Source organism: Nesoenas mayeri (assembly GCF_963082525.1).
Source record: "Nesoenas mayeri genome assembly, chromosome: 1".
Taxonomy (NCBI): Eukaryota; Metazoa; Chordata; class Aves; order Columbiformes; family Columbidae; genus Nesoenas; species Nesoenas mayeri.
In genome coordinates this window covers 185243343-185263559 of record NC_137541.1, presented here as the reverse complement: position 1 = coordinate 185263559, position 20217 = coordinate 185243343, and the positions used below count along the sequence as shown (strand labels likewise).

Here is a 20217-nt window from a genome sequence, read left to right as displayed (position 1 = left end):
CTGGCTGGGCTGCTTCTGAGCCCCTGTGGCTATAGGGTCACCCAAGAGATCACCCTCTGCGAGGGTCAGATCACAGAGAGGGCCCCAAAACCCTCATGCCTTCTTCTACTCAGTAACTGCAATAAATCCACAGGGAGAGGGGGAAAAGGAGGAGTAAAAGAATGAAACATATGATGTAGAAAGTGGAAACTACTGTCCAAGCAGGATTTTGCCTGGAACGCTAAGAAAGCAGACAGGACTCTGCTCAGGACATTATGCTGTAGAAGCCCAGATGCTGTGGTGAGGGCTGCTGCTATCAAACAATCTTAGTGATGTGGGAATCGATGAAACTCCTCTCTTTCTATATAGAGGTGGTTTTTGCCAGGATAATACAGCCAGAAACCACCGTTAAGATAAACTGAATTTGGGCTTGCCTTTACATATCTGTCCTGTCGTAACAAAGAAAGTATGTTTGTGTTTTAGACATGGCATCTGCAATGTAAACACAAGATGCTGTTTCCTCTGTTTTTCTTCTTGACATGAAGGTGATTGTGGTGTATATAAATGAAACGGAATGAAATAACCTTTCCTTCAGAGGCTGGGCAGTTTGACTTGGGATTACACACTGGCTGTAGAACCAGAAATACAGGCTTAAATCAGAGTTACAGTCCATTTCTTTTTCTTTGGTCGTTTTTCTTTTTTTGCATGCTTTACAAATACGATGTGCTTTATGTTAGTTACATAATGTCAGGTGTCTCATCAAAGTGAAATATTATGCTCTGCCTGTCAAACATGACCACAAGAATGATTTGAAGCAAGCGCTGGCAAGGAGCTAACAGTAAATCTAAGCAGTGTGGACTCTACCACTGGGGACAGTTTGGAGAATATCTGTTACATACAGAGGTCACTTAAGACATCATAAGCTTACATTCCTGGTCGGTATAGGGGAAGATTTAATTGTGGATTTGGCAGAGCATCTTAGGGTTTGCTATTAATTTGTCTGCTACAGGGTAAATGGCTGCTTACTTTGGGGAAAAAAAAAATCAGTCTTCCCATTTACTTAAATCACTATTCAGAGACTTACCACTTTATTCAAAACAATTATAAAAGATATGTTTAAACCCCTACAACAAATGCCGTGGAATTGTCGAGGGTTTAGATTGCGGGGTGACAATAAAACTATGGCAGATGTATTGTTAACCCCCTCTTCCCCTGCCTTCCCCCTTTTGCCCCTCTCTCTCCCCTCTTCCCACTCAGGACAGGCAATTGGGAGGGAAAGAAGGACAGAGATAAGAGAGTTGGAAAAATTAAAAATGTTTTACTAATGCTACTAATAAGAATAGAGAAAATAATACAAAATATACAAAACCAATCTTGAAAGTCTCAGCAACTGCAGAGCTGGCACCCGAAGTCCTGGATTGGACTCTGCAGCCAACCGGAGCTGGATTCAGTCTCCCACTAGGCGTCAGTTTGCAGGGACGACTCGCAAGGTCCTCTCCTATTGTCGGCCATAAGCAGAAGGGACAAAAAGAAGGGAAAGAGGGACGAGATCCTCGTGATCTCCCACTTCTGTATGAAGTATTCACAAAACAAAAATGGAATTAAGAACTCGAGTCTTTTTTCTAAATGTGGATAGCAAATGTAGGTGGCAAAAGCTATGATCTTTAGCAATGACTGGTATAGTTCACAAGTAACAGGTTTTTCTGTCTTCTCAAAATGCCGTTTAAAAATAGTTACTTTTGTAATATTACTCATTCGCAGTTAAAATGGATTAAGTGTGAATCCTTTTGCTCTGTATGAATTCAAAAAAGCTTGTGCTCAGACTTCACGAGCCAAAAACAGCCCTGAGCAAAAGCAAAGTGTGTACATCAGAAAATGAAGTGGGCAACACAGAAGTGAAAATACTTGTTTTGTCGTGGCACTGCCTGGCAAGTTCTTCCAGCCTTCTTCCCCTGCTAGGCCACTGAACACTTCTGCAAACCTGGGCTCCAATTCATTCATGCAGATTGAAATTGTTCTTTGCACTTAAACCCTGACCCAAAAGGTGTGCCTTTTCCTGTGGTAATACCATCAACCTGGTAGTTTCCAGGCACTTCAAAACAAATTCCCGCAGTATAAATAGACAGATAACAGAAATTATCATAATGAAATCAACACTGCTAAAAGCAGACAAAGTACCAAGTCCACACAATTTGCAGTCGTATTAGGAGCTTGTTTAGAGCAAGCAAACTTTTTAAAAATATTTAGAGAAGATTGAGTCTTATTCCTGAAAAACTGAAGCCGAAGTCTGAGCTGATTTGATCTGAAATGAGGCCATCAACTCAAAAGCAATTTTATTCATGGCAGGTAGGAATTCTCTTCTTTGTATTTCAGAGTTATGTATGGTTTCTTTTTTTTCTTATAGTGTGAGAAAGAATGTTACTTATGATTGTGCTTCTTCATCTGTTGAAAGATATTGTGTACCATTCATACTGTAGAAACACTTGTGTATCTGATGGCTGCCAGTTTTCTTAGGACTGTGGCCAAAGAGTTTTCTTTCTGATTTCTCGGTTAAAAACTAGGAGCGAATGTAGGTAAAGAGGGAGTTTTGTCACCTCTTCAATGCTAAAAAGGTATGGGCTTTTAAAAACTGTTCTGTAACAAGTATGTCAGTGAGTTTGGAGAAGTCAAGGACGTAGTTATGTACCGTGAATCTGACCAAGCTTCCACTGAACTTTCAGCTGCAGCTGATTGCATGGGGGAAGTGTGAGGCTTGTGCTGCTTAGTAGCACTGAAAAATGACTGCTGAGCAAGCACAGGGATTTTGCTTGAAGAAAAAGTGCATATATTTACTAACGACCTTTCTTTTCACTTAAAGAGGACACTGACAGGGCAGAAATACTTGTTTCACACAAGGGCTGGGTGTTTCCTGGGCTCCTCCCCCAAGCAATGTTGTTAACAATTTGCTGATAACTGTGAATTACCAGCACTGTTATTTGTGATGTAACTAAGAGCTTTGCAGTGCTGTGCTTTTTTTTTTTTTTCTTTTCCTTAAAGCTCCAGTTCCTGCAGTTGCATCATATGTGTAAAAACCAAAGTCAGTCTATTACGACAGGGAAAAAGTTCAAACATTTTAGCTGACTGCATCCTGAAGACAAATTAAAAAGCACTCAGAATACTGTCAAATGTGAAATTGCTTGGGTTTAAGCCTCATAACATTGTGTGCCTCAGGGTGGATTGTATTTCAGTGGCTTAAAATTCTGTCTGAGGAAAGTAGGAAAATGATTGACATTCAAAGGCAAACTGGATTTCTGGAGTGCTCTATTAGTACTAATACTGACTGTCTTTGCACTGACATGTTCACGAATCTGAACTGGTTCCTCTTCTCTGTCTGTCAGATTAAGGCAATATGATCCCCTTACCTCCAGGCCCTCCCTTTTTTTTCCCCTGAGCCCAAGCTTCTCTTTTTTCAAGGCATTGTTAGGACTATTTTCAGATTCTTTCTTTGGACAAGGAGCCAGAGAGATTAGTCGTGGGCCAGATCATCCTATAAAGCCACGGATTAATGCACTCAGGAAGCATAATTTGCCTGAAGACATGTAGTTCTTGTGTGTTTAGCATGTTCTCCAATAATAACAGGTAATGTATTTTATCAGCTCTTGAGGCTTGAAGTCAAAGGGATTTCATTTTCTTGGGATGTTCTGCATTTTCTGACATGGAGATGCCAACGTCTCTGCCTGACGCTAGCAGAGAGCTGTGAAGGCAGTAGGAATATTTTCTATTTGCCATCTAAATCTCATGCTACCAACCTTGTGTGATTCTTCCTTTTGAAACTCCAAAGCTGTGCAAAATCTGGCCTTGAACCAGGGCACGATACTGTTATCAGATGAGGCGGGCAGCATTGCCTTTCTTATTTCAACCTTAACCGAAATGCTCGCCCCCAATTTGCAGCTAACACAATTAGCATTAACCCTAAAGGGGCAACTACTTGAGCCAGAATGGGGAAAACAATTTGGAGACCAGGAGCAGACTGTGGGAGTTCAGCAGCAGGCGATGGCAGCGGTGAACCCAAGCAGCTGCTTCAGACGTTGCCATCCTTGAGATGCCGACATCGGATCCCTGCCTGAGCTGCCCCAAACCACAAGAGACTTGTGGAGTGGATGGGATGGGCCAGGACCTCTGAGCTTTTGTCTGGTGTATTAAGGTAAATGGAAATTGTTGTTTGTTTCATGAGATGCTCAGCGGTTTCTGCTTTGTGAGTGGTACTTAATCTTCCAAGAGCTGGTGCTTGTAACTCAGCTGCATGGGTTTCATTTGCCATTGCCTTATAGCTCTGCTTGAACCTGCAGCTAAACCAGGTGTTTTAAAGCAGTTAGGCTGGTTGAAATGTATCTTATGCCTCTTTCATCTGAAGAACTTTTTTTTTCCAGCCTTTTTTCCAGCCAAATAATTCTTTTTAATGTGGGTAAATACCTTGTAAATGGAAGGTGTTCAAAGTGCAACCTCATATGTTTCTTCTCTACCTCCAAATCAGTGTTCAGGACTCTGCCAAAGGCAGAGGACTATAGGACACTAAGTAAGAACTTCACTGCTTTTAGAAACAAACAGATTTTTATGTTAGAGTTTCTCAGAAGTTGGGGGGAAAAAAAAGGATGAGTGAGGGGAATCAGAGAGAAGATACTTATTAAACATCTCTTTATTCTGTCAGCCTAAGTTGAGCTTTACTGGTGAACCTGAAATGAAGAAACAAAAAAACCCCGACTTGTTTTTACAGTATGTTTTATCATAAAATAATTTCATAAATATTAGTTACTTGTAGAAACATGCTAGGTAGAGTTTGGGATATTTATACTAGCAAAGATACTGTTTGAGGTGAGTGGACCAAGCATATACTTTAGAGATGGCCAGAAACTGGAATTTGTGCTCCCTAAGACATTCTAGAATATGAAATTTCCATTATTTGACATTAGGACACAGAGCTGATTTTTTTAAATATCTTTGATTTGAGATTAGATTTGTTTTGATTTAGAAAGACAAACCCAAATTTTAAATATATATGTATCTTCAGTATGGAGATGTAGTGTTAGTATTTAAAGACATAGTAATGAAATGTCTTCACTTAAGTCAGATTGTAAAATTTTTAGTTGTTTGTTTCAAAACCAGTTAAAATCAATAATTCCTGAAAATATTTCACCTTTAACACAGTTTTTCAGATAAGTAGTCCATCTGAATTCAGGTAAGTTTTTAATCAGTTTTATTCATAAATACCGAACAAGCACAGATGCATTCCTGTTTGTAGTAATAGTCTTTAGAAGGGTCATTTCTCAAAATATTTTGAAGGAACCCTTTTTTTTTTTTTTTTTAAAGTTTAATATTATCACTGGTCTTTTACATTAAGACAATGATACAAAATAGTGCTACAACAGTATTTTGAGTTTTGCTTCACTGGCAGAAGACTTTCTTTGTCCAAAGATGGTTCTTAACTCTGGAGTCAAGAACTAGATGGTGTGAGCAGAGTGGAAGTTTCATCCTTGTGGAGAGGTTGTGACAGGAGGACAAGCCAGGATGCCAGTGTCCTGTATGGTGGCTTTCTGGTCTACTGTCTTTGTGGCAACAATGTGAGGGATTGTACTGCTGCTTTTGAAAGTAAAAAGAATCCGAATTTGTCCCGCCAGGCAGGTGGAGTGGCATCTATTTCTCAGGTTTTCGTGGTGTGACAGATATGCTGAGATCTTGGCCCTGTGTGCCAACCTCTGCATGGGATTAAATTTGGTGACTTTTTCCAACAAGTCCAAGAGCTCCCTATTAAATATAAAGCAAGTATTTTAAGGCTTACCTGTGAGTGAGGTCACTGCATAGCCAGGGAGGGTGTGAACTGATGACACATCAGCTATATTATATAAATTCCCTGCATGGCCATGCTTTAGGTGTCCCTGTTCAGGGGTGTCTTCAGAAGTGGACCGCACTGCCACGGGTTTAGGGAACTGCAGGTCCCCCTCACCAAGGGAGCTCAGAGCTGTGAATTTACTGTGGACAGTTACAGCGAAATATACCCAGATTTGGCTCAAGGCACTTGTAGTGATGGTACCCATCACTTGTGTGGCTGTCTAAATTAGGTGTTCCTGTAGCTGCCCAGAGGATTTAAGGGGAACTGAGTTTGGGAAAGGTAATATATTTTTTTTTTCTTTACTTTCTGGCACTAATTGCTGGTTGAATTTGCTTTGTTTGTTTCGTAGTAAAGCTTGGTGAACGTAAAGATGTGCATTTTAAAAATGTGTAGTGTACTGTTGATACTTTTTTTTTCCGTTCTTGAAGCAAAGAATGAATGTTCTCATGCCCTAAATGAGTGAAAGACCTTCAGTCTAGGAACCTTATATAATTATAGGCACGTTTTCAAAGTTAGAGGGGACCACATTTTAAACAACAAATCCCCGGCAAGTGGGATGGCATTGCCCTTTGCAGGAGCTGTTATTATGCACATGGCCACAAGGAGCTAATGCTGGGCTGGCTGGGTTAATTATGCACTGGCTGCTGCACACAGGTCATGTTTGACTTGCTTGTGAAAGGCGGCCTTGGCTGGGCTGAGCCGAGCTTGCTGCAGCGCCGAGTGCAAAGATTAGCGGCGTGGAAGAGAGCCCGGCCAGCGCGGGGATGGCAATTGGTGGGAAACATTTAAACTGGCAGGAAAAGCAGGTAGCCGAGTGCAGCGAGCAGCGTACACAAAGATCACAGGTTACAGCAGGGATTTCGTGATGAATGCCTAATGAGCATGTTGATTAGATGGGCAGAGCTCTTCAGGCCATTGTAAATGTAGCTGAAAGAAGTGTGGCTGATAAAACAGCAAATAGCCACTCTCATGAAGCTTTCCTTTGGCGTTGCAATATTTAAAGCCCAGAAAGATAATGGAGAGAAAATCGGACAATAAAATGAAAAAGGAGCTGTCCTGCTTAGCGACTTTAAACAACAAAAACATAACCCTGGTGTCTATTCGTAAGCGGCAGGCAGCTCACGATGTGCCTGAACTACTGATTATTGGTGAAAAGCACAAGACGGGATCTCCGTTAAAAGCAAGCGGTAACTTGCAGAGAGAAGAGAAACTTCTGCAGAGTTACTCCATGAGAATCCCAGGAGTCAATACAGTTGAAAGAAAGGTCAGTGAGCTGGTGTGTGTGTTGGGAGGGAAGAGGGGTTTCTGAACTGGAGAATTTAAAGCAATGCGTGTTGGATGTGGGTTGCAGATTAAAGGAGGTTAAACCTTCTTTACCTAATTGTGGTTGCCTGCCCCAGAACAAGCAGCACACAAATGCAAAGTCCTCTGGAGATATTCTGAAAGTAATCTTTGAAAGCAGATGTAAATGACAAGTTATGCTGTAGTAACTGATGGGGATTTTTTCAGCTCCACCTCTAATAACACAGAATGGTGATTCTTAGTAGGGAAACGTATTAATATTTTTCCTTTTGAACTGCAATTGCTTGAGCAGTTTGACAGCAGCCCATACCAGGTTATTCTCTGTAATAGTAGAAATCACGGAAACAGTAGAAGGCCCTAATTGTAGGTAAGTAGTTTATTTGTAACTACCAAGTGGATGTTAGTGAAAGTTCTTGATAATACATCTGTGGCAACTTTTTTAAAATTTAGTGTTGTGTATAACTATGGTATTTTTGGAGATTAACTGTTGTGGAGAAGAGGCTTAGAAAGATCAATGCTGATAAAAACATGATGACGTTTATTATTTTAAAAAGAGTTTTTGCTATTTAAAAGGTACATAAATTATAGCAATGTAGTTGGATCAGTTAATATTGTGTATATTTAAGGAAAATAAGCTCTCAGAATGTATGCTTAAGGTGGCTTAAAAAGTGCCAGACTGGAATGAAATTACAGCCAGGACAAAACAAATATACCTGAAGGCTTTTCTGGCCTTGATTTACTTCTTATATTGTAAATGTTTGCTAGAGATCAATCATGACATCAATGACTTGGTTCTACCAAAGGATCTCTTTTCTGTACCCAGTTCACTGGGATGTACGTGTTGCTTGTACTGGAGCCGTGAAGAACACCGCAAAGTGTTTTGCTTTATTTTAACTCAAAATTAGAAACAATAAGTTTACAACAAGGCTTTCCCCTCTCCCACTAAACCAAATGTGGTTTACATAGCTCCTTTTAATTTAAAAGTACCTGTTGGGGTCTCTAAGGTTTGTTAACCCCAGCGTGTGTAGGAATCATTTCAATAAGGCCATCTGCAACTCCCAGAATCTTTGCCCATTGCCTGTACTGTTGGAGAAACCTGTTCCCAGATGGTGAATAGCAGTCCCTTGGCTGAAGAATTAGGGGAACTTACTTTGTATTTTGAAAACAAAAGCGCCATAAAGTCTGCTTTAAAGTAATACTTTCATTGAATCTTGATTTCCAGGTGGAGAGGGTGGGTTTTCCCTTCTTTAGGACTGAGGAGCTCTTTGAAAAATAACAAGGTGTGTTACAATGAAAATAGTAGCTACTGACATTTGCTGATTTGGGGCAAGAGGGAAGGAAGAACAACCAGTTAAGATATAGTACATTCAAACAATATGTGCTAACAAGATGGATGGACAAGTTACACTGAAATTTGTGGAGGAGGATGGGGGTTATATTTCTGCCCAGTCAGAAGTGCTGCTGTTATAGGTACAAAATTGAAGACTCAGGACCTTTGATGTTCCTGAGGCTGCTCTGCCCTTGTTTTGTTGTTCATTGGCTGCCTATAATAAACTGAGAAAGCATCTCAAGTATTTAATTAGTAGTATGTGGCTTTTCAGTTGTGTGTTGCTGCCTGCCTGAGTCCAAAGCCATGAATCAGCAAGTTGTGAAAGAATGAAGCAGGAAAGGTAAAACAGCCACATAGATAAGGGAATTCTTTGGCAGTTGTGTGCTTGAAAGTGAGAGGGCCATAGTGGGGATATGGGGATCAGAGCAGCCCAAAACCTTTGGAGTCACCAGGCGAGAGGTTCAGTGAGGTCCAGCATTCATGGATGAGCAGATGGGGAGAGGCAGAGGGCAAGGAGCGGAACGGGATGGGCCCGCTCAGCGTTGTGGTGAGGAGGCTGGGCTTGAATTTCAGGGTGTGAAAGCTGGGATCCCTGCAGGCCAGGGGAAGGAGGGTGGCAGGGCAGTGCCAGCCCACGAGGGGCAGCAGCCGTGCTGGATCTCAGTGTGGTTGATGCTTGGGGAGCCGCAGGGTGCACCCAGCATGGCCTGGGAGCTTTACACTGGTGTTTCAGAGGTGGCTGCACCTCTTGGGAAGGGGTGAGCGGGGAGAGGGATGGCTTTCTCCGTGACAAGCCACCTCACGAGGTGACCATGGAGCACAGGGGTGGAGGGAGCGTGGTGACCTGGCTAGCAGCCAGGGTGCACAGTTGAGGAGGGTACAAACCTTGGTGAATTTACAGCCATGGGGTTGCCTCCATTATCAGGATGCTGGTCACCATGTGCTATAGGGGAAGGTCTCACCCAGTGCTGTGGGGTTTTTTTTGTTGTTGTTCTTTGGGTTTTTTTCCCAGTTCAGTTGATTTCCTTACTTTTATTGTGTCCCCTCGCTGCTGCATTAAGCCCTTGGCCTTTGCACTCCTGGATGGGAGGATCCCAAAGTAATAGCCAATTTTGGGGGATAGTGGGGCGGCCTGATGCCAGGCCTCTGAGGACAGCCCTTGATGGAGAAGTTTTACCTCACCAACCACACAGGTCATGAACAACGACCACCTTTCCCACCAGGCCCGCCACCAAGCTCTGGAAGCTGTAATGCCAAGAGCTGTGTGCCAAAACGGGGCTCGAGACTGGTTCCTCCCAATCCAACACAGTCTCCCTGCCCTGCTCCACCTCCATGCTTTCCCAAAAAGTTAGTCCAGCCCCAGGGCCTGTTCTGGATGGAGGCAGACAGGGTGGGGAGCTGGATTTGCCCCCTCCCACTGCCCCCAAGCCCTGCTTTGCCTTGGGGCGGGTATAAGTGCTCCAGCTCCCGTCTGGGGCAGCAAGGATTTGTCCTCACGCCAGTGGGTTTGCTCTGAAACCCTCAGGCTGGGAGCTGGGCTTCAGATGCCACACTCATGCACAGCAACAGTTTCAGTTGCTACTCCTCTTAGGTCGGGTTTAGAGCTGTCAGATGTGAATGTTTTCCATCCAGCTCTGGCGCTTCCTTTAAAGCTCTCTCCACCTATTGCTGCTTCTGGGTCAGTGGTCTCCTGTGTTGTTTAAATGAGCTTCATAACACTGCTTTCTGACGGGATTCTTCACTTTTAGACTAGATCCTGTCTCTGCTTCGCATTTTGAGTTACAACTTTTCTGTGCAGAACGGCAGAAGGAAAGGTTCTGATTTCCTGTTTTCATTATTTACATATTTTTTACATAGTCACTGTAAAGCTATGTGTGAGACTGGTAGAGCAAACAGGGTTGGTGTACACCTCCCCTTAAAAGCAAGGAGGTCTCCTTTGGTGCAAGTGTCCATAATTGCGGCCGGTTCTTTCACGCTCCCATATGGGTGCCGGGACAGACGCATTTTCATTATTTCACTGAGATTTCTCTAAAGGCAGAAGCACGTAGGAGAGGCAGCTCCTGGGAATCCCAGACACCTTGTTTCAACATTTTTGGAGGTGATTGCTTCTGTGATCCTCTTGCAGATGGTGTTTCTGAGTTACTACACAGCCTCATAGGTGCCATTTTATGTGTGGGTGTTAGCTGGTGTCAGGAAACCTCTTTTGAGACCTAGTGTGTGCCTTGAGGAAAACTACAGGCACATTTCTACATGCCTGTCTTTGTGTCCTAATGGGAACCTCCTGTGTGCCTCTGATCTAGCATAGAAACACCCCCTCGCAAATACACACATAGGTGTATATATATATATTTTTAAGCTGTTAATCAATACTGAAGGACTTTGCAAATATTGTGTTTGAAACTGTGCACATTTCTGATTTTTGGGAAGAGATTCTTCAATGATTTGGCATTTGTAGTGGTTTTAACTTTTTGCTTTGTTTTGTGTTGATTTTTAAGAGATTTTTTAAGTGCTATTTTGCATTTTTTAATATCCATTTCCTCTGTCTAATTTTTATCTTGCAATTTGAAAATTTGTGTGCAAGGATTTTTCTTCTGCAGAGCATAAACATCTGGGTTTGTCAAGTAACAAACAAGGTTTTCTGCCAGTTCTTCTGAATGTTGGGATAGCATTTTATCCAAAATGAAAAGTGCTGGCCAAGTTTTGATGTTTCTGTGGCTTACAATGCATTAAATAGTAGAATCAATCCTGGCTTTTATGCTTTTCAAAAGACTGGAGGATGAGAAATACCCTTCAATATTTTAATTCATTTAATTTTAATTTATTTTATACCACTGGGTACCTAGGAAGACTGAGATGGTTGGTGAGTGTGGGGGTGGAGGGAACACATGGGAGGATATAAGACCTGTGGTAGTTCCTTGGTTTCATCTGCAAGTGGCGGCCAGAAACATGGCAAAGGGAAGCAGGAGAACGGAGGGTGTTTGTCTCACTCATCTCTCAGGCTGTTTTGCCAAAGGATGCAGAAGGCAAATGCCTTTGTCATATGAGCCAAAGTAAACGTACAGGGTGACTTGCACACAGATTTTCTCTTTACTGGGTGTTTGTGATAAGGACAGTTGGCCACCACCAGCAAAGTGTCCTTGGGGGGTTGGGGTGGGAGATAGGGAAGAGGAGGCAAGGGACAATATTCAAATAATGTTTACTGAGGTAGAAATAACAATAAATGCATGTTTGAGTTTAAGCAGCCTTTGAAATGTGGTGGATGGGAAACTGCTTTCATTTTCAGACTCGCTTCTTTTCCATAAACAATGCTGTATTATTATTTTAAACTGTAGGAATGCACAAATAGGAGGAAATAAGCATCTTCGCGTGCACTAACATGGGGAATCACCTCTGCTGGGAGGCCCGATTAACTGTTTATATATATTTTGTTTTGAAAGGAGGGCCTGGCTGCACATTTCCGTGTACGCTGGGGATTTCAGTCACTTCTGGGAACGGCAAGGAGAGGGGAACGTGCTGCCAGGCTTGTGGGAGGGAGAGGTAAAAGGCGTCTTTGGCCTAAAATATTCCTGTGACTCTTCTTCTCCAGCATCCCCAGAGTGCTGCCTTGAGGCCAAGCAGAGAGTGAGGGGGCACGGGAGTAGAGCTTGTGGCTGGGATAGCGAGGGGCTGCCCCATAATGCTGAAAGGTTGAAGTTGCTCATTCCTCCTCCTGTTCTAATAAATACAATATGGAGAAGGCTGAAAGAGAATTTCTCATGTTAATTTTTTTGCCGTTTTGGTCATGACCCCAGACCTCATTACTCCCAAGCTGTCTAAGCATGAAACAAAATCAAGTTAATGAATTTTGAATACTGCGTCAAACGAACTGGATGCAGTCTAGTGTTAATAAGTGGCCTAAATGCTTCTCATCTGTGCTGTGGTACCAAGGAGGGAGTTTTCTTGTCAGTGGTAGGAACAAGATCTGAGGTACTGAGCCTGATCTGGTGACCCCCTTCCTGCACTAATGCCCCGCATTAGGTGCCTTGTTGACTGGTGGAGAGCACGTGGCTTTGCAGGCAAGTGAACAGATTCATCACAGTAGCCTGCACCTAGATATTTAATAGTTAAAACTGCCTTAAGTCACAGACATGAATGTTGGTGTTCTTTCCATGAAACCTGACAATCTGGGACTTGTTGCTCACTTTCTCAATCTTCCTTATCACTTGTCACCAGCAATTCCCTTTGATGATGGAGTCTGTGTTCTGATTACCTGTTCTGCAAGAAGCATTGCCATTGTAGGGGGGTTTTTTTGTTGTTTTGTTTTTTTAATATTTCTTTTTCAATTTCGTTGAATGCACTAAACTGTAGAATCCCAATACTGTGGAACCTATGATGTGGCTAATGGATAGTCCACTTTTGACCAACGTACTTCGATACTGGCCATTACATCCTGAAAATCAGTGTTGGATCAAACCTGTGAGTTCTTGCAGCTCGATGTGTGGTCTTTTTTAGGTGCCTCACAAAGAGGTCAATGAAACTAAACTGTAGTGGAAGTATCTGCATATAGGTCTGTGTATTTTAAAGATTTTTGTCAGATACAGATTTTAACATGAAGATGTGTATACATGCAGACAGTACAGGTCCTTGTGTGCCTATATACAGGTCTTCAGACATCATGCAACTGGTCCTCCCTATGCCAGCTTGTTTGAGGCCCTCGGCAAATTCTCGATTCTGTTTTCTGTGGGCATTTGATTTGGTTTGGTTTGAACTCCTGCTGAGCAATAGCAGGTGGAACAAACTGAGCTGGTTTCTGACATCTGCGGAGAGACATTCAGCACACGATGCTGCGACCCTTGGTACAGGTGACAGTGTGCTCTGGAGAGCAGGGCTTGGGATGCACGGTGAAAATGCCCTGTGGCTGCAGACAGCTCAAGTTTTAAATGGCTGGATTGGAGATACTGGGACAATTTTGCTCTTATATCCCTAGTGAATATTTTTCAGATTGCTGCTTAGGAGTATTGTCAGAGGCCTGATTCATCACTGTGGATGTAGCTAAATGGTAATATACTGGAAGTGTAAGTTAACATTGTGAAGTGTTTTGGCAGAGTAGACTGACTTGAGAAAACTTCTTGTATGTGCTTGAGAGCACATGCAGAATATTGGTGCTTCCACAATGCTAAAGATACATGCATTTTATTTTTATTTTTCCTCTTGCTCTTTAGGCTTTGTCCAACACTGATTCTCCTCCTGGCTGTGAGCTGGAGCCTACAATGAAACACAATTTTGCTTTTGACAACATGGGCTACGAGGAGAGCTTTGAAACTGTGACCTCTGCGTCTTCCCAAGAACACACCGTGGCCGTCAACATTGTGGGAATGACTTGCCAATCTTGTGTGCAATCCATCGAAGGCCGAATATCCAAGGTGAAGGGCATTGCGAGTATTAGAGTCTCCCTTGAACAAAACAACGCTGTAATAAAGTATCTGCAGTCGGAAATAAGTCCTGAACAGATTTGCCAGGAAATTCAGGATATGGGCTTTGACGCCAGCATAGTGGAAGAGAGGCTGACAACAGCAACTGTAAATTTGTCGTCCTTGAAAGAAGCAGTAGTTAAGCTTCGGGTAGAAGGCATGACATGCCAGTCCTGTGTCACCAACATTGAAGGAAATATTAGGAAACTGCATGGTGTGGCGAAAATCAAGGTGTCACTTGATAACCAGGAAGCAATTGTTGCTTACTATCCTTACATCATTCAGCCTGATGACCTCAAGAGCCATATCAGTAACCTGGGGTATGACTGCACCGTTAAAAGTAAATCAGCCCCTGTGAAGCTGGGTGTCCTCAGTCTTGGGCTCCTGCAGAATGCAAACCCCAAGGAGACACCAGCAGGTCTCAAGAGTGATGGGGTGGACCCTCTGGTCGCCAAGACAAGTGGCACAGCTACGGTGGCTGTACGGATAGAAGGCATGCACTGCAAGTCCTGTGTCAGAAACATTGAAGGAAATATATCTGATCTTCCTGGCATACAAAGTATTAAAGTGTCTTTGGAGCATAAACATGCTGTGGTAGAGTATAGCCCAAATTTAATTACCCTGTCAGCTTTGCAGCAAGCTATTGAATCTCTTCCACCTGGAAACTTTAAAGTATGTCTCCTTAATGGTTCAGAAGTTAATAAGGGAGCATCTCCACCATCTGCTTTGCTACATGATCACTTCAGAGAGACTCTGCAAGACACAACATGCATGGCTGTCATTAGGATTGATGGCATGACCTGCAATTCCTGTGTACAGTCCATAGAAGGGACCATATCACAGAGACAAGGAGTGCAACGTATAGCTGTTTCTCTGTCTGACAGAACTGGGACCATACATTATGATCCAGCTGTCACTAATGGAGAAGAATTAAGGGCTGCCATAGAAGACATGGGTTTTGATGCTTCTGTGCTGACAGGTAAGTGTTTTTTCTTCCATGGGTAACGTGCCAAGCTGGGCCATGCAACAGCTGTGTTGAGACTCTTCTGGAGAGAAACTCTTAGAACATCACACTGGCATTGTTTTTTCTGAAGGACTGGCCTGACCTGACCTCACTTAGCAGGGGAGAGAGATTTCAGCTGTGAAGCAGCTAATTTCAGCCCTTAATAACTGCACCACTGGCTGGAAGAGTTGAGTTAACATTATGAAGCCAAAAGTTTTGGAAGTAGGTGTTTCAAACAGCAGATCCCCTTACCTAGTGAAGTAGGTTCCTCCTGTGTGTCCACAAATGAAATGTCTTTCATTTTAAACCACTTTTTACGTAACTAAAATATATATTTTAGTGTCCTAACCCTTTGACTTTTATTTATTTAGTATTTTTACTAGCCCTACTTTACTAAGCCTTACTTTAAGTGAGGTAAATGGCAAGATGCAGGTACTCTTTGGTGGGACCACGTGCTTTTCCATGTCATCTGCAGCACAGTTTGTACGTTTTGTACATGTGCTCAATGTTTAAGAAGTTGCTATGGTGCACAATCACCTCCCTAGCGAATTTCAAATGCCGCAATATTTGTCTGCTTGAACTCAACAAATTTGCTTTGAGATAGTGCTGTAGTTCACCTAGAACAATTCGTTTGATCCCAATAGACCACATCCTATTAGCTTTTCTTGTGGGTCCAATCTCTCTGAATCTATAGAACTGCTGTTGATGAGAAGGAACCTGTATATCCTGTTTAATTATGATTAGTTGAGTTCATATTTTGTTGGTGGGAATCTTCCTGATCCACCTGTGGAAAAGGAGTGGAGCTGCTGTGTTTAACACATTCAGAAGTAGCTCTTTTTCCCTCACACAGGCCTCTGCCCAAAGGAGGCAGATCGTGAACTTAGCTGGAGCTGTTGGGTGTCTGTTCAGGATCTGGTAAAGAACAAGAATGATTGCAATGCGTCTGTATGTGTGGAGGTCTCCTGGGTGCTGCAAATCCTTCCACTACTTGTTTTGCAGTACTAGCAGTGTAAATATTGTGCCATAAAGAGAAACTTGTTGAGAAACTCGTCCTTTTCCTTGTTTGAGATGAAGTGCTGTGCATCCTGCATAGATGTCAACAAGGACAGAATGGATGTGAAGCTGGACTGTGTTCTGTGTGCTGGACAAGGACCTTCTAGACACAATTATATCTTTATTGAGTAGAGGTACCTGTCAGGTCTAGGCATGGATATGGGAGGGAATCATTTGCCATCTGAAAGCAGAAAACCCATTCTGTAGAGTTAAATGGTCATGCAAGTGGTACTGGTGAGTGTGTATTGTTATACTCATCGTAACAATCTGTATTATTTCCATGAAGAGACCAGTATTACCATGTCACCCTTCAAAAAGCTAAGAGACCTACGTGATTGATAAATGTGACCTGCTTGTAGTTTTATGTCATCCAGTCGCACTGTGGATAGTGTTTGTTAAGTTTATTGTGCATTTATTCCAGATACTGCTGCTGGAGAACGTAGGCACCGACCTGACGCCAGCAACGCTGCCGCGCAGCCTCGAGCTCCAGAGCCTCCTCCCCAAGGCTGTGCCTCGGGTGCTCTTTCAGACAGTCCTCACCTTGATGGGCCAAACCAGCTCAGTGGAGTGACAAGTGAAAAGTGTTTTTTACAAATCACAGGCATGACCTGCGCATCATGTGTGTCCACCATTGAAAGAAATTTGCAAAAAGAAGATGGTAATAAATTTAAGATTCCTATAATGACTTTATAAGGAACTACGGGCTGGAAAAGGTATTCTATGTGGTTAATAGAAGAGGCTGTGGTACAACATCTTGAGGTTAAATAGACTTAATGCCCTTTCTTGGTGCTAACGTATCTATGTCACTGTTTAACTATCCTGCTGCACTAGTGGGCAAACCTGATGGACATACTTGAATTGTAACAGCAAGTTGTTGTAATGTGATCAAAATTTCAAATAAGGCTCAAGACAAGACCAGAGAAATGTTTCTCATTTAGTTTTCAGGGCCTTATTGCTTTACAGAGCAATCCATCTCTTCCAGAGCTGTTGAGAGCTCTGACATGTTTGTGATGTGAAACTCAACCTTCAGAGGACATGTGCACAAGCAGGTACAAACAAATGTGTGGCTCCAGTGCCCAAGTGATTATATTAGCTTAGGAAGGCAAAGCTTATTAGGTTAGAAGCCTGCAGACTGGAGCTGCATTTCCTCCAGCCATATAAAATATGAACAGATGAGCCTCAGCAATGTCTGATTTAATTTGTGTGGTCATGTCTTCGGAGGATTTTGCTTGTGGATTCCTATGCCCCCAGTCTCCCAGTGGTGGTTTCACTGCCTTGATTTAAAAATTCAAGAAACCTTTAGCACTTCAGAGAAAATTTTTTTGCCTGTGATTTTTATGTTTTGCTTTTGAACTCTAAATGTTGATTTATGTTATTTTTTTAAAAAAATATTCATTTATTTTAAATAAGAAGGAAAACCAAACAAAAAACAAAGTGAAAAATTAGAAAAGAAAAAGGCGTGTCATTGTGCTGTGAGGTGTCTTTAGGGCTTTCCAAACTTAGAGAGTCCAGGGTAGAGCTTGCAGCAATGAGTGCAGAGATTGCTTCATTAGACCATAGCAAAACTCACCTCCTTCCCTGTGTAACTCTTGCTGAAGGGAACAAAAGTGTGGCTGGATCTCAGTAAAAACTTTTCTGTTGTGACTAGGGAACAACACTAGAAGGAGGCAGAGAGAAATCATTATGCTCATCTCTGAATCGTTACAGCCCTCATTGACAATCACTTGTAATAATTTTTCTTCCCTTCAAAGGAGCTACGTTATCTAATGTTTTTTATTATTGCCACTGCAGGAATTGTTTCAGTGTTGGTTGCACTGATGGCAGGTAAAGCAGAGATAAAATACAAGCCAGAATTCATACAGCCTCTTGAAATAGCACAGCTGATCCAGAATTTGGGTTTTGAAGCTACTGTCATAGAAGATCATGCAGAAACAGAAGGAAATGTGGAGCTTCTTGTAAGTCATGTGTATTTGAAATTATATATTGCTTTCCGAAAAGTCAGGTCTGGAAGAATCATTTTCTTGCAAAGGCTTTTGTTTAAGGAGTTGTGTGTTCATCATGCCCATTCTCACGGGTGACACTATTTTTTCTTAATTGCTGAAAAGACAAAATCAATGTGTCTTAGAAGAACCTGTCCAAGGGTGCTGAAATAAAATCGGATAGTTGTATGTACAGAACAGACTTTTCTTAGCAAGGAGAAATGAAACAGAACGTTTTTGTGAAGGCACTTCAGTCAACAGTACAGACTGAGCAACTGCGAGTGTTTCACCACATACATCTGATAATGTCTAAGGCTCTGTATAGAGGTCTGAGAATTTGGGGTAAAATTAGTAAATTGTTTATATGAGGGAGAGCTTCTTCAAAAGTCTATTTTTATTCTCTGATATATACCTACTACAAGACAGACTCTGCAGTTGTGCTAATAGATCAGAAAGTGGGAACATGCCTTATTGAAGCCACAGGAAAATTTAAGTGAGATGAAGTTACACGTGCAGAGTTTGACTTTGGCAATGTTAATGTAGCTGCTGATAGAACTATATTAGCCGTGCTGTTACAGTTAATACAAATGTACAAGTGCTGCTGTACAAATTTATAGCTGTGACTATAATTGCTCGTTGCAGAATTTTATAATAAAAGCAGATAGTTGTGTTCTCAGCTTTGTTTCAGTTAAGACAGGTCTATAAAATCTTCATGCGGAAGCCTTGGGTCAGTACCAGCGGAGCTTAAATAGTCATTATTGCCTTTGTGACACGGGGAGGCCTTGCCTTCAAATTCATCCACAAATATCGTATGAATGTGGGAGACTGCTAACTTTACCTAAATGTTTATTTTCTGTAGATTACAGGGATGACTTGTGCTTCTTGCGTTCACAATATTGAATCCAAACTCATGAGAACAAATGGCATATTCTACGCCTCAGTTGCACTTGCCACTTGCAAAGCTCACATCCAGTTTGATCCTGAAATTATTGGACCTCGAGATATTATAAAAATAATTGAGGTAGGCTTTAGAAATTTTCTATGTAGGAACAATTATAAGGTGAAGTTAAAAAGGAAATAAAGCAGTTGATATTTGGGAGGTTTTACTGACTTTTACAGATGCCATGGTAATGCCATAAATTTGTATGCTCTTGTGGTGGAGCTGCTGTTCTCCATGGTAGTGCATTGTCTCCCAGGTTGTTATTCTAAAAACACAGCCCAAAAACTACAAAAAGAAACCTTTTTATCTATAAGTGGTTAAAGTGTCAGATATTAATTCCTTGCAGTTCTGTGTGTAGAATCATGTGTCTCTGACTTCCACTCATTTCAGTGAAGTGTTGATACTTCAGAAAAACATACTTCTTCCTCTTGCCAGTGAAAGAGGCTGTAAAATAAATTTTGCAACAGCTCATACTACAAATATTACACATCTCCGTATACACTGGCATTTATTCCCACATCAGTTCAGAGGAGAACTTCTTAAACTGAAAGAGTTTGCGATACAGCCACTAAAGGAAAAAAATCCTGGCTTACCAGTAACCACACAGATCATAAAATCTGCTGTTACCATGGGCCAGGTGTAGACAAAACCTTCTCCTTCTCTGCCTCACCAGAAGGGAAGAGAGCTTACTGGATGAGACACATGCAGTGGGTACTCAGGAGGACGGGAGAGACTGCTTGCCTGTCGTGTTCTAGAGCATTTGGTCAGAAACAAGCTCCTAGACTGCAGAATTGATGTGGCAGCAGTAATTAACATGTTAACTAGTAGACTCTCCAGGCTGGTAGAGTAGTTCTGTGAAGTGCATCTTGCCACAGGAGCATCTCATGATGCAGATATGAAATTTAAATGTATTGTGCTTTTTTTTTGGCGGGGGGCGGGGTGAGTGGTTTTACTGCAGTACCTCACTGAAGCATCAGTGAAAACTGTCTTTTTGCATATATTTGTTTCTGGGATGTTTTGCCCTGCAGTTTCCTGTTTTACATATTTAAACTGATTCTAAACACTTTGATTTTCAACTTCAGGTGTATCTACTCAACTGTGGTGGTAAGGAGATGCTTGCAAGGTTGACTAGTCCCATGGCTTGCACATTTTTACTTTTGTCATATTTCCCATCTCTCATACTTATTCCAGTGGAGATGAAAGGGCATAAATTTCCCTTGAGGAGGAGGGCAGCAGAACTCCAGCTGTGCCTAAGGAACCTGGGACACTTACTACATCTATATACTGTGCATGTATATACTAGCAGAAATCCTTT

At 42.1% G+C, this 20217-nt stretch overlaps 1 protein-coding gene across 1 annotated transcript in view; it reads left to right on the top strand.

Annotated features, from left to right (window-relative positions):
- Window positions 1-6860: 6860 nt before the first annotated feature.
- The window catches only part of ATP7B (ATPase copper transporting beta), a gene marked incomplete at both ends in the record, with an annotated part of 28965 nt that continues 15608 nt past the window's right edge, over window positions 6861-20217 (top strand). Inside the window, 5 exons of the mRNA XM_080343907.1 lie at window positions 6861-7109; window positions 13679-14906; window positions 16405-16641; window positions 17775-17938; window positions 18822-18983. Coding sequence (XP_080200033.1) covers window positions 6861-7109; window positions 13679-14906; window positions 16405-16641; window positions 17775-17938; window positions 18822-18983 — 2040 coding nt within the window. The remainder of the gene's footprint in view (window positions 7110-13678; window positions 14907-16404; window positions 16642-17774; window positions 17939-18821; window positions 18984-20217) is intronic.